General features: G+C 43.0%; 1 protein-coding gene across 2 annotated transcripts in view; it reads right to left on the bottom strand.

The window, feature by feature from the left end:
• Positions 1-237: 237 nt before the first annotated feature.
• LOC144084780 (helicase ARIP4-like) overlaps positions 238-14329 on the bottom strand; it is a 24660-nt gene continuing 10568 nt past the window's right edge. For both annotated transcript variants that reach the window (XM_077613547.1, XM_077613540.1), the window contains exons 5-22: positions 14000-14202; positions 13749-13931; positions 11564-11697; positions 11253-11449; positions 10314-10517; positions 10086-10224; positions 8951-9128; positions 8656-8847; positions 8194-8312; positions 7986-8110; positions 7248-7347; positions 6961-7166; positions 6519-6694; positions 6251-6447; positions 5963-6162; positions 4994-5083; positions 4779-4871; positions 238-4059 (exon numbers count right to left, since the gene is read on the bottom strand). In XM_077613547.1, the coding sequence (XP_077469673.1) occupies positions 3233-4059; positions 4779-4871; positions 4994-5083; positions 5963-6162; positions 6251-6447; positions 6519-6694; positions 6961-7166; positions 7248-7347; positions 7986-8110; positions 8194-8312; positions 8656-8847; positions 8951-9128; positions 10086-10224; positions 10314-10517; positions 11253-11449; positions 11564-11697; positions 13749-13931; positions 14000-14202 (3563 nt within the window). In that variant the 3' untranslated portion in view covers positions 238-3232. The remainder of the gene's footprint in view (positions 4060-4778; positions 4872-4993; positions 5084-5962; positions 6163-6250; positions 6448-6518; positions 6695-6960; positions 7167-7247; positions 7348-7985; positions 8111-8193; positions 8313-8655; positions 8848-8950; positions 9129-10085; positions 10225-10313; positions 10518-11252; positions 11450-11563; positions 11698-13748; positions 13932-13999; positions 14203-14329) is intronic.

Raw genomic sequence — 14329 nt, 5'->3', positions numbered from 1 at the left:
CACATTTCTTCCATTGACATGTCACAATTCGATTGGTTAATCCCGATACTACATTTGAAGACGATTATAGCAATTTTTGTAGAGCAATTTGGGAAAAAAAATCCTCAAAATGGACAAAAAAAATATTTCTTTCTGAAACCTTATTCGATTCTTAAGTCAACAATTTATTTTTTCAGTTTTCTGCTTAAGTGTGAACCAAATTTAGTCCAAAAATGCTTAAATACAGGATTTAAAAATAAATAAAATAAAAATAAATAAAGGATGTATAGTACATAATATGAGAAACTGTTTATTTCAACTTAAAAAACACATTTAAAGATAATTTCCGATGGATTTTGAATCGATACGAGAATCGTGCTGTTCCATTGCGATATATCACGGAATCCATTTTTTTTGAAAAAAAATCCAGTGGTACCTTGACATACGAGCAATTTGAGATACAAGTGAAATTTCAGGCAAATATTTACCTTGAGATACGAGACAAATTTTGGTACACGAGCAGACAGCTATTTAAATTTGTTTATGTTATGTTACGAGCGCGTTGCCATGCAAAAAGTCTCTCTTCCCTCCGCAAAATACGTCTAATTTTAGTAATATTAAACACATTTTATTACTATTAAACCACTAGTTATGTGTTACTTTGTTAATTGATGGCGAATTAGAACAAATAAAAATGTTTTTCCAATCCAATATCCTATTTTTGGTGTTTTTTCAGAGGGTTGGAACGAATTAATTTGTTTTTAGTTCATTTCAATGCAAAACTTTCAATTGAATTACGAGAAAATCGACATACGAGCTCAGTCCCGGAACGAATTAAGCTCATATCTCGAGGTAACACTGTACTAGCACGATAGATTTGGTCCGAATTCAGACCCGCTATTTCGCACCCTTCAAAATTTCTGGGCTGAGCTCATTAACATACTTATTCCGCCCAAATACATTTTTCTCTGCTTGAGTCTTTGCATGATGTCAATAAGCTACAGAAAGAGGGCGCTTGAGTCTCTCACAGTCCAGCGTCGTAAAAAATAAGTGGAAAAGGCATTTTGCGTCGGTGGTTTTGTTTCCCTGCTACGAAGTGAGCGTCATAATTTTGCAGGCAAATACAAAACTACAAAAAGAAAACGCACGATATGCCTCTTCAAAATAAAGGCCCAGTTCCAAAGGCATTAGAGTAAGCGTACATTCTATTGACGTTTAAGGTTTTAGTAGTGCGACCCCATCGTTTGCTCTCATTTGGGGGTTACAAGACCCTTCATTTATTTACCTGGCATAAAAGTGAAAAACGGAAATGAGTTGTTATCTTCAGTAGCAAAATGCGGGAAAGGGCGGACACATTTTCTACAGCAGGGGGCGCCAGAGGGCATCTGGTATCCAGTCTGTTTTCCATTTTTTCTTAACCACGTCCAATTGCTTCCCTTGTTAATGATTGCAATTCCCCTTATTAAGTGATTTAAACAAATGTGGCACATAATTACTCATATTGGGCTGTAGATGGCGCTGATAGCTTGACTGTCTGGCTACATTGCTTGCTGACGCGCTATATTTACAGAGCGCCCAATCTCAGTTGACCCCGTAAGCGTGTCGGCCTCACAGTGGGGGACCCGGGTTCAAATCCAGATCGGTCCACCTGAGTTCACCCCGGGCCTGCGTGGGTTTTCTCCGGGTACTCTGGTTTCCTACCACATTCACCAAAAAAATGCATGGTGGGCTGATTGGACACTCAAAATTCCCCCTAGCTACGAGTGATTGGTTGTTTGTCTCCTTGTGCCCTGTGATTGGCTGGTGCGAATTTCGAGGCAGTTCAATTGGAAATTTGGCACTTTTCTGAATCCAATAATCCAATTAGCAAACTGATCAAAAACCCGCTAATGATCCGGATTATTTAATTCTGGTGTGTTGGAGTTGGGAGACACGGAAAACAGACTGGATAGGGGACCTCCAGAACCGGATCCGGCACCCCTGGTGCGCTTACAGTGACGGACAGGTTTTCGTCATTTACTAAGGCTACGTTCGGTCTTTGTGCGCAAATCCGATTCTTTTGGTTGTCACCTATTTTTGTTCCATTAGAAGCTAGTAATATTGAACTGAATACATAACAAAAACAAGTTATGTATTTTTCAAACATCATTACTGTATTTTGCGGACTATAAGTCACCTTTTTTGGCTGGCCTTGCGACTAAGACTCAAGTGCGAATTGATGTTTTGACAGTTTGAATGTTAAATATGTCGTTTTTGCAATGTATTCATTTCAACGTAGGTTAAACATGATTTGCAAATCATCGCCTTGTGTCGTTTATGCCGACCTTCCGCTATTTTTCATTCTGAGTTCGGATTTACAAAGATCTGATCGCATGTCACTCGGCCCATTCGGGTCGTTTTAATAAAATGTCAGTTGAGTGGGTTAAAGACAAAACCATCTTCAAGCTACGATTTGAGCGTAGCTTAAATGTTGAGTTCACGGTGAATGGATGCAGGCTTTAACGGATGTCCATTTTTTTTTTTAGAAAGAAATGTAGTTAAGGCTGACATCATCGTTGTTACTTCAAGGGTTTTAAAGTCTTTTCCGCACGATCCATCAAATTCAGATGCACACATAAGAACCATCCCTACCCGTCTTTTTGGTACTCGGACGTTTCGTCGAAAGACGTTTGGTCGACCGGACGTTGGGTCGACCGGACGTTTTGTAGAATGGACGTTTGGTCGCCGGGTTGTTACTGTTGTAACAAGCTCTCAAAATTATAATCATGAGAGAGAGTATAATATCTAAATATCTAATATCAACAGTAAACTCTCTGTCATAATTTGACATCGAGCGAACCCAGCGACCAAACGTCCACTCGACCAAACGTCCACTCGACCAAACGTCCGCTCGACCAAACGTCCGCTCGACCAAACGTCCGTTCGACCAAACGTCCGTTCGACCAAACGTCCGTTCGACCAAACGCCCGGTCGACCAAACGTCCTGTCGACCAAACGTCCGTTCTAGCAAACATCCGGTCGACCAAACGTCCGGTCGACCAAACGTCCCTCGACGAAACGTCCGGTCACGTTTTTTTTAGTCTCTCGCTACCAAAACAATCGTTATGTTTTGTCCAGCGATTTCATTCCATTGGCAGAAGCAAAAAAGTCCAAGATCTCCATTTGAAGTTGTTCTTTCGAGACCAGATCAGATCAAAACGCCATCGACCCAAATACGTCACGAATCCTCTTCCCGTCCAATCCCACGAGAATCTCACAGGCCGTTCACTTCCACGGCCTCTTGATGGTCACCTGAGCCGCCGGGGGCGCCGCTAACACTCCCGTTGTTGACCTCCGAGTGCGCCGATGGGGACGAAGCCGACGAGGACCCCGCGGTTGGGGCGTATCGCGAGAGGAAACTCGCCGCCATCGGATCGGGAAGCCCGCCGAGAAGCGTGGAGTTCCGGTACAAGCTGGCCACGGACTGACTGTAGGGGTGGGCGAGGCCAGGTGGCAGCGTGAACGGCGGCGGGGGGCCCGAGGCGGGCGCCGAAACGTCGGCGGGAGCGGGGACGCCGCTTAAACCCAACAGCTCGGGCGCCAAGCTCGAGTCGCCCAGCGCCGGATGCGAGGGGTGGAAAAAAGGAGACCCCGCCCCCGCGTAGAGCAGCTGTCGGCCCAGCGAGCCGGCGAGCAAGGCGGGGTGGAAGCCTAGGGGGAGCCCGTAGGCGCCCGAGTACGGGAAATTTTGCGAGCGCTCGCCGGCGGCCGGTCGCTTGCTCGGCCACTCGTCCGTGTGTGATGACGGAGGAGATTTGCGCTTGGACGGGATCCTCAAATCTTGCGCGTCCGTGAGGCTCGCCCTTTTGGCGTGGCGGTGGCTCCCGTTTTCGTGGCACGCTTCGTCCACGCTCTTTCCGTCCCCCCTCTCCGGCTGTTTGGACTTAGTTAAAGGGTGGCGCTGCAACGGGCTGATTATTTCCGGGCTGTCCGGGGAAAGGGAACGAAGCAGAGATTCGGGGGTGACCGGGGGTTGTTGCTTGGGTGACGGGCAGCCGTTAACGCCGGCGGTGGGCTCCTCATCTGGAGACGCTTGGGGGTCTGAGGGGAAGAAATAAATCAGGATTATTTAGAATCTTGGTGAAAATATTCAGAGCTAAGAAGGAAGATTTATTAGAAAAGCAGCAATATTAAGAAATGAGAAAATTGTGTAACATGAAGTCATCAGGCCACATAACGTATTTTCTCACGTATAAGCCGTACTCTTAAAACTGGCTTAAAATAGTTGAATTTTACAATATCCCTCGTATAAGCCGCCCCCTGATTCACAATTTTCACCTCCATTTTCATGGTTTTAATAGGGAGTACAAATGTGTTTTTTTGAAGGGAAAATCTTAAGAAAAACTACCACAGGTGGTATTTCTGAGATACTTTATGAATCGAAAGGATCGTTTGCTGGATTGCACATTCCGAAAGGGTGTTGCCTGCACGTAGACAAATTTGAAAAGGAGGTCATGTGAGCAGTACAGCCAGGAAGTGTATCCATAGCAGTCTCGTTTGTCATCCCTACGTAAGATGGCGGCACCCCGAGCGAGCAATGGCAGGCACAAGTGACGTTTTTGTTTTACTGTATCGGTCGAATTGTTTTGCATTATAGCGTTGTTTTTGTTACCTTGCAGTTTCGTAAATGTCAAGTCTAATTTGTGCGCATATAAGCCATACCCTGGATTCAGTCATTTTATTTTAGCAACAAATATGGCGTATGTGCGAGAAAACACGGTAAATAGGGTATCTAAAAACATAAGTTTTCCTATTCCTACCATGTGATGATGCCGTAGTCTCATCTGACATTTGATTCTTATTAGCTGCTCTGATTGCAAAGATTCTGCCATCAGATGTCCTGATATACGTCCCTGAAAATCAGGAAAAGCAAATGTGGATCCAGAAAGTATTCATCAAACCATCTCAGAGTCCAAATACAGAATTATCATTTGTATAAAGACTCAACTACCAAAAGCGAAATTAAAAATATTACCTTTGGAACCCCTAATGACATGGATGCTCTCTCCGGCGGTAATTCGAGCCTTGACATCCGTTGAGCTGTTTGTGCCTGGAATCACCATATCTAAAGCAAAACAATATTCATAATTAGGTACGTTCTGTGTAAGATTTAAAAAAAAAAAACTGTGAACAAACTTAAAACTAGCAAACCACAAAATAAAGGATACAGGGAATATATTGACATTTTCGTTACTTGGATCTTGTTTTCGTATCTTGAGGCGCTTATTTGCATCTCAAAATGTTTTGTAACATGAACATTTTGTAAGTAGAGGCATTACTGTGTGTGTATATATATACATATATACACACATATATATTATTTATATATACACACTACACATACACATACATATGCATATACACTATACATATATATACATATACGCACATATATACATACATACACATATACGTGTATGTATGTATATATGTACGTATATGTATGTTTGTATGTGTGTATATGTATATATATATACAAACATACATATATATACATATACGTACATATATACATACACGTATATGTATATATATGTGTGTGTATATATGTGTATATGTGTATATGTGTATATGTGTATATGTATATATATGTATATATATGTATATATATGTATATGTATGTGTATGTATATGTATGTATATATATGTATATATATGTATATGTATATGTATGTATATATGTATATATGTGTATATATATGTGTGTATATATGTATATATATATATATATATATGTATATATGTATGTATGTATATATATATATATATATATATATATATATATATATATATATATATGTATATATATGTATATATATATGTGTATATATGTGTATATATATGTGTATATATGTGTATATATATGTATATATATGTATATATATATATATTATATATATACACACACAATCAGACGCAATCAGCAACAATGTTTATGGCCTACCTGTCGTGGTAATAATTTTCTGCACAAAAACGCCAGCTTTTTTCAAACAGTTGACAGGAAATCCACCAAGAGCGGACGCTGATGAGTCTTTGGAGGTAGGAGTCGATCCTGCTGACCCCTGGCGAGGCACGGCGGGAACCGGGGCGCACTGGTCCCCTCCGCTATTGACCACTGGCTTCTCTTTAGTATGAGGCGGTCGCCTAAAAAAAAAAAGGAATAATTTAGAGAAAACTTTAGTGCCGACGGCTTTTTTATTTAGTTGGGAATCTTCGGGGTGATACTCCTTACCAGTTCCTCTGGCTAAAGGCGGGTATATTAGTCAGGCTCTGGTCACTAGCCGGGTAATAGTGAGCATAGGAAGGGCGGGTGTACGGCACCGAAGCCCTTTTCTCTTCCTCGTAACCTTTTTTTGCTTCCGTTTTCTCGGCCGTGCTCAACTTCAGCTCTCTGCGGTCCATGAGCAGAGACTCGTGGGGGAACGGTTGCTGAAAGGATCGAAGCAAAGCACATTGACCACGGCTGCCGAGGATAATTAAGTGGTTCTCTGTTCATCTACCTTGGTAATAAGGTGCGAAAAGAGGCGCAGTGCTTTTCCGAGGACCGACTCCGTGCCATCTTGAAGCTGCGGCCGCACTTGGCGGAGCTCGGGCTCCTCTTCGGCAAAGTGAAGAAGAGATTCCACTTCCCTTCTGGTGAAGTTCAACATTGGATTGAGATCATCCACCACTCGGTCTGATGGATGCAGAAGGGAAAAGGATGAATAACATAATTACAATTTATATTGAGCTGTAGGAAAGGTACTGTATTTTAACACCAAGAAGGCGCACTTAAGTCTAAAATTTTCTCTAAAATGGACAGTGCGCCCAATCAGTCGGTGCGCCTTGTTTATGCGCTAAATTCGAAATTTGGTATCGCTTGAATGACTGGTTTCATTTCTTGCCAATACGCTCCCCCGCGTATTCTAAGCACTACACCCAGTCTCACCCAACTGTACTCACCGGACATCCCTTGCTTGGAGATCTGGCGGTCATAGATCTTCTTCTCAAGTGTGAAATCGCACACTAGCCTGTAGATGTGGACCGGCTTCTTCTGGCCGTAACGGTAGACGCGGCACACGGCCTGAGCGTCGTGACACGGGTTCCAGGAGGCATCAAAGACCACCACACGGTTGGCTCCTACCAGGTTTACGCCCAGACAGCCAGCCCTGTAGAATGTTGCAGATGCGCAGCAGTGATTATTGGGACTTCCCCATTCTGTTTACTATTGTCTTGTGTGTTTGCGTTACCTTGTCGATAGTAGGAAGAGAAACGCTGAGGTGTTGTTGGCATCGTTGAACTGGTTAATTAATCTTTCTCGCTCGGACGCGGTTGTACTACCATCCAGTCCTAAAAAAAATCATTACACAATTCGATAAGGGCTATACAACAACTGAAATTATTTTTTTCGCAATAGCAATTGTTCAAAATAAAGTGTACTTTTCAAGTTAATCTCAGCTAACTTCAAACGCGCAGATACTGAGGCAACATTCATATTAGCATGCTATACGCTAATCATTTTTACAAGCCTGGCGGGCTATCTTTCTATAGAGCAGTGGTTCCCAAACTATCTTACCTGACGCCCCCCTTCTTGCTTCCAGTAGACCCGCACGCCCCCCCCCCCCCCCACTTCCTCTTTTGCTCATGTGAACTTATTTTATTTTATTGCATTTATTTCTTAGCATTGATCAGGAAAACAGATCTCTGTTAATAGAAAACGGGTTGGACCGTTGGAGTGACTGCTATAATCATATTTTGCATGTATTTAATGGCAGATATTTGTTCTTTGATTTTATTATTCTTATAATCTATTTAAACTTTTTTAGCAGATGACTTCACGCCCCCCTTGAATTCTCTTTACGCCTCCCTAGGGGGGCACGCCCCCCAGTTTGGGAACCACTGCGATAGAGGTAGGTGTGAACTATCCTGTACAGCGTTATTGAGTGTAGAAATAGTTTGAGTGGCGTTAAAGCTGCATCAAGACTCACTGTAGTAGTTGCGATTTCGGACCCAGTTCTGGCTGAGGGGGTCTTTGCCGGAGGTGTTGCCAGAACGAGGTACCGGTCTCTTAGCCAGGAAATCTTCAATCACAGTCAGAGTGGACAAGCTTTGACTGCGGAATCCAGAAAGAAACAAATCCGTTATAAGATGAGCTCAAATGGTTCAGAACCATGTCGTCAAATCTCTTTCACAAACCTGAAAACGAGGATTTTATCCCCTTTTGTGACACTCTCCTCAATCAGGTGGAACAGCAGGACCATTTTTGGAGAGTTCTCCAGGATGCCGGGCTCGTAATCGCACATGATGTCCTTTGCCTAGGTCAGAATCACAATATATCTTCAGCTGAGCAACTGTAACCGGATTGCCTAAAACTAATTGGCCTAAGACTGATTAGAGCCTGTGCAAACAATGAGGCCAAGACTGATTGCTGTTAGGGTTAGTTGGGGTTCTGGTTGGTTTTGCCAGGCTCCGTTTCCCTGTGTGTGCTGTCTAAGTGATTGCCCATTGTGTTCACCTTTTGTTTCTCCGCCCCCGATGTATCCCCTGGTTACTCCCTCTTGTGTTACACAGGTGTTCCTTATTGTAATCAACCCTTGTCTGTCTATTTAAGCCCCATGTGTTTGTTAGTCTTTCCATGCCAAGTTCCTCGTTACATACCCATTCATATGTGATGACTTGATGGGCCTTATCCTGCAACTGGTTCAGACTCAGACCTCCTATTGGAGTTGGGTTTTCCAGGGCCTTGGTCTTCGGATCAGCTGAGGTAATGTCGTCCAGATCCAAGTCCTGGTCACTGGCCAGGTTTTCCTTCTGTAATGCTTCGTAGAGAACATCCGGATGATTCCATATCTAAAATAGAAGGGTGGAGAACAACATCGTGAAAACCCTTCTGAGAACGGATTTTTAACAATACTACCGGACAGAAGAGTGGTCCAGATGTTCCGAAAATCACCTTGCAGCAAACGCAGAAAGCTTTGAGCGGATTGAGGCTCAGCCAACCGGTGTTTCCCGCCTCTTTGAAGCGAGTCATGAATTCTGTGTAGAGAGCCCTTTGCAGTGGAGATAGACGCACCAGGATCACATTCTCCTCCTTCGATGGCAGGTGGTCCTTCAGCACGTCGTGGCCTCGTCTAAAACCGAGTCCAAATAGACAATACGTTATTTGAGATCTTCTGTTAGGAACAACGCTCGGTTAAGAGCGACCATGTTTTTTTTTCAATAGCTTTCCATACAAAGTCATTGTAGGCCACACCCCAGAAATGTCGCGTGTTGAATTTTCGTGCCGCAGTAAATATGGCCGAGTTGATCTTCATGCGACATACTTTTTTGCACGGCAACGCGCTCGTAACATAAACAAATTTAAATGAACTTGAATTACGATACAGACACACTGAAAAATAAGTTTAATCTAACCTTACACTAAACTTAATTCTAATTTTGTTTTAAATTTTGATACCCTTCTTCTCCCGGCCGGGTTGGCTCTATTTGCCCCGCCTCCACGCTGACTTTCAGATGCAACCTATCGAGGGTGTTTGCTTTTGTCTTCCCTTCAAAATACCGTATTTTCACGACTATAAGGCGCACTTAAAAGTCTTAAATTTTCTCCAAAATAGACAGGGCGCCTTATAATCCAGTGCGCCTTACATGTGGAAAAAATGTAAAATGTGTCATTCATTGAGGGTGCGCCTTATAATGCGGTGCGCCTTATAGTCGTGAAAATACGGTATTCCCAAAATGATGCACACAAATGTCCCCACAATAGGATAACATACGACCACTTGCCAACGTGAAGTAGTATATACTCCTCTCGTATTAGCGATCGCTCCGCCATTCGCACTGACTAACGGGGAAAAAAAAACACTGAAAAAATGCAACGCCCCGCCCCCTTTTCATAGAGACATTACACGAGGGAGTTGCCACGGGAAAGACAGTGGCCATGATGTTTTTATGGGCAGCCTCTCGCGTCCGCTGAATGCTCGTATATCAAAATTTGTCTCGTATGTCAAAATAAATATTTGCTCAAAATTTTACTTGTGTCTCAAATTCCTCGTATGTTGAGGTATTAGTGTATACGGTTGCGGTCTCACCTCTGTACGAAGCCTTCCAGCATACTGTGCAGCACGTGGCTTCTGTACCTCATCAACTGGGTATCTTGAGGTGTGCTGTCCACACACTGCCCGTTCAAAATGGGACGCTCAAACATGTTACTGAATTCTTGCCGTGTGCCTGAAACGTCAATACGCTGTCAAAAATTGGTTCATTTTTTTGTGGACTCCCTCCGACGAATCAACGAGAAAAGAACGAGGCTGCTTTACCGAGGAAGTCGGGCCGAACAAAGTCAACCATGCACCAGTATTCCATCAGGTTGTTCTGCAGCGGATATCCCGTCAAAACCACGCGGCGCTTGGTCCGGATGTTCTTCAGGGCCTGAGAGGTGCTGGCGTGGCAGTTTTTAATGCGGTGGCCTTCGTCACAGATCACCACGTCGGGTCCGGGCCTGGCCAAGGCTCTCTCGATTGCTGGGGCAAAAATAATTTTTTATACCATTAAAAGAAAGCAGAGTCCCGGAGAAAACCCACACAGGTTGGGTCAACCTCGACCAATTGCTCCCCTTATTAATGATTGCAATTCCCCTTATTATACGATACTAAACCATACAAATGCTACGCGGCACATATTTACTCACATAGGGCGCACTTAAGTCTTTAAAATTTCCCCAAAGTGGATGGGGTGCCCAATCAGTATGATTCTGTAGATGTCGCTGTATTACACGGACAACTTGACTGTCTGGTTACATTGCTTGCTGACGCGCTATATTTATATAGTGAAAAGGGCGGAAGTGATTGAAGCGTGTGCGCATATCATGCTTAAAGCATGACAATATTAGCAGTCATTGATGATGTTTTCATATGCTACCAGTGACCAAGACGATCCGGATTAGAGCAGAAATGGGCAAAATTAGATCGGGTTAAAAAAAAGCACTTTAAAAAAAGAATTTTTGTGCACAATGTGAATTGACCAAAAAAACGTATAAAATACGGGGAAATGTATAAGTTGACAGGTATGTAAGCACTTGAACACCATGCTGCTGCTTTAATTATTTCCCCATTCAAAAATAAGGATTGACATATTTCCTGCCTTTTGGTACCAAAAATGAAGCATACCAAGGAATTAAAAAAGCAAAAATATACATTTTTGTTAGTTACTCCTTTAGTTTGACCACATTTCTTCAAAGTGAGACCCCCCACACACACCTTTGAGCAGTTTCTGTTGTCGGTCGTCCTCATCCAGGTTGATGACGGCGGGTCCCACGTTTTTCTTACTCTTCTTCCTCTTCCCAGAAAACAAGTTTTTCTTGAGTGTCAGCAAGCGGTACATCTCGTAGCCCATCAGCAGCACACCTCCATCTTGTGCCCAGTTTTCCACCACTTTGGCTCTGGATTCTGTGTTTCTGCATGACCACAGAATAACAGCGTTAACCACTACAGCTACTTAACTTCTTTAGCTTTGACAATCTAACCGGACATTTTTTTTTCCCTACCAGCTCTCCACCTCGGTCACTCACTTGTGTTCGTCGTTGAGAATGTGAACCTTGAAGTTGCGTGGCCTCACCCGACCGTGGTTGCTATTTGCGGGCAAGGCTTCAGCGTCAGGGACCCACATGTTAAACTCTGCCAGCCAATTTTGCAACGTGTTCACCTGTACCAAAAAAAAAAAACCCAAAAAGTAAAAACACGTACAGTGGTACCTCGACCTACGAGCAGCTCTACCTACGAGATGCTCGAGATACGATGAAAATTTCGATCAAATAATTCGCCCTAGATACGAGAAAAAAATTGAGATGCGAGAAAGCCAATTGGCCATGACATGAGAGGCTGTTTATCATTGTAGCATTGTCGCATCTCTTTCGTGTATAACAGATATCTACGAGCACTGAACGATTTATTCAGACGAGTTTCGACCAGGAAACGCACAACGCGCATGCGCGGGCAAAAAGAGGGCTTTCTGGGTAATGAAGTACAGACGCTCCCCTACTTACGAACATTCGAGTTACGAACAACGGTACATACGAACATGTCTGCAAATTGCGTTTAAGTCCAAAAATGTTCGCAAGTCCAATTTTGTATTTCGCGTCTTTTTCGGAGTAGTACTTCTTTCCGCCGCTAATACCGACGCCTGGCGCTGTGAGAGCTCAGCTCACCCAGCATCTACCTTCTTCTTCGTTGCAATGCGGAAGTGCGTGAATGTATCTCCAGTGTGCAAAGAACCTTTTTCATTTGTATCATTAAATATCTCATGCATCCAATATTGAATATGGTTGGTAAAAAGCTAAAGGCTTCTATTGAGGGAGTTGCAAGGAAGAGGCAAGCCATTTCATTTGAAACGAGTGGCAATAATAACGAAGCTTGATGCGCGTCAGAAAGTGGTGAGCGTTGCACATTCAGTACCATTTATAAACAGAAAGATCGAGCAGCAGGACCCAAATATTGAACGTTGCACAAAGTTTGCAAATCAATTGAATGATGCCATACAGTGCTACTGCATCATTTATGATGAAAAAAAGAAGAAAACTGTGCAATCGTCATTAGGTCGCTTCTTTTGGCCAGTTTCTAATACATAAATCTATCTCTCTCTCTACAGTACTGTACATATTCTCTCCATTTTATTAAATGTTTTTTTTTCAGTACAAACCAATGCGTGTTACTTATACAAGCCTTAAACATACAAATGCACTTATATAAACCTTCAATATACTTATATAGGCCTTAAACATAAATTATAATACAAAATATAGCACTAAATCAACTTACAAACAAATTCAACTTATGAACAATCGCTCGGAACCAATTGCGTTCGTAAGTTGAGGAGTGTCTGTATACTCAACACACAACACCGATAGGCAATGGCACCCTTTCTCAGAATAAAACTTCATTACCCACAATCAACACGTGGGTAGGCTGTTATTCCTTCCTTAGCCTGTTAGCTCCCGCGATCGCTCATTCAAGACTACTTCTTGTTGGCAAGTGGTCGTGCGTTATCCTATTGTGAAGACATTTATGTGCATCATTTTCGGAATATTTTGAAGGGAATACAGCAGCAAACAGCCCATCGATAGCGAACGTGAGGGTGGAGGCGTGGCAAACAGCTAACCCGGCCAGAACAAAGGTAAAAAAAATTAAAACAAAATTAGAATTCAGTTTTGTGTAAAGTTACATTAAACGTATGTTTGAGTGTGTCTGTATATATTAATCCAAGTTAGTTTAAATTTATTTGTTCGGTTACGAGTGTGTTGCCGTGGATAAAGTCCCCCCGAACCCCCCCCTGCTTCTATGTCCGTCTGTGAACCCTCCGCGTCTAATTCTAGTTCTATTAAACACATTTTATTACTATTAAACCACTCGTTATTTGTTACTTTGTCAATAGATGGCGAATTAGAAGAAATAAAACATTTTTTCCAATCCAATATCCTGTTTTTGGTTTTTTTTCAGAGGGTTGGAACGAATTAATTTGTTTTTAATTCATTTTAATGGGAAAGGTTAGCCCGAGTTACGAGAAGCTCGACATACGATCTCAGTCCCGGAACGGATTAAGATCGTATGTCGAGGTACCACTGTATTACTAAAGTTGTTATACGCCGTACACAAATTCTAAATGCGAAAAAAAACGTATAAAATACGGGAAAACGCATACGTTGACAGGTAAGTTAATCAGTCATTCATTCCCAGACGTATAACATCGACGGTTCTTACCGGTACAATGGCGAGGACGGTGTGGGCTTTGGTGTATCTGAAGAGAACGTCAATGAAGGAGATGACCTGCAGGGTCTTGCCCAGGCCCATGCTGTGGGCCAAGATGCATCCAAATCCACTGCTGCTGCCAAAACGCTCCAGAGACTCCACCATGTTGTCATACAGGAAACGAATTCCACCAATCTGAGATGAACAACAACAACAAAGTGAGTCGGACTTTACTTACAATTCACAAATGAAAACTACTATACCTGGTGAGGTTGGACCGCCCTCGCCAATTGAGGAGAGAGGAAAATGTCTTGTTCTGTTGCCGGATGGTTCAAGTTGACCAGTACCCGTCCTTGGTCATCCGGGCGATTGAAGTCGTCGTTTAAGTGCATGCCGCTCGGCTCGCGCTCTAGATCCCGCTCTCCGCTTACGGCATTGTCGTCGCATTGGCTACGATTTCTTGTACCTACGGAGAAGAAGAAACCGAAGCTTGAGAAATCGACCGATCAAAAACTCCATTATAAAATTGGGTAACAACTTTTTTCTTTCGGCTGACTTTCCTGCTGGCATCCTGGGTTCGATTCCCACTCGTT

This window comes from Stigmatopora argus, chromosome 1, assembly GCF_051989625.1.
Source record: "Stigmatopora argus isolate UIUO_Sarg chromosome 1, RoL_Sarg_1.0, whole genome shotgun sequence".
NCBI classification, from domain to species: domain Eukaryota; kingdom Metazoa; phylum Chordata; class Actinopteri; order Syngnathiformes; family Syngnathidae; genus Stigmatopora; species Stigmatopora argus.
This window is presented reverse-complemented; position numbering and strand designations above follow the sequence as displayed.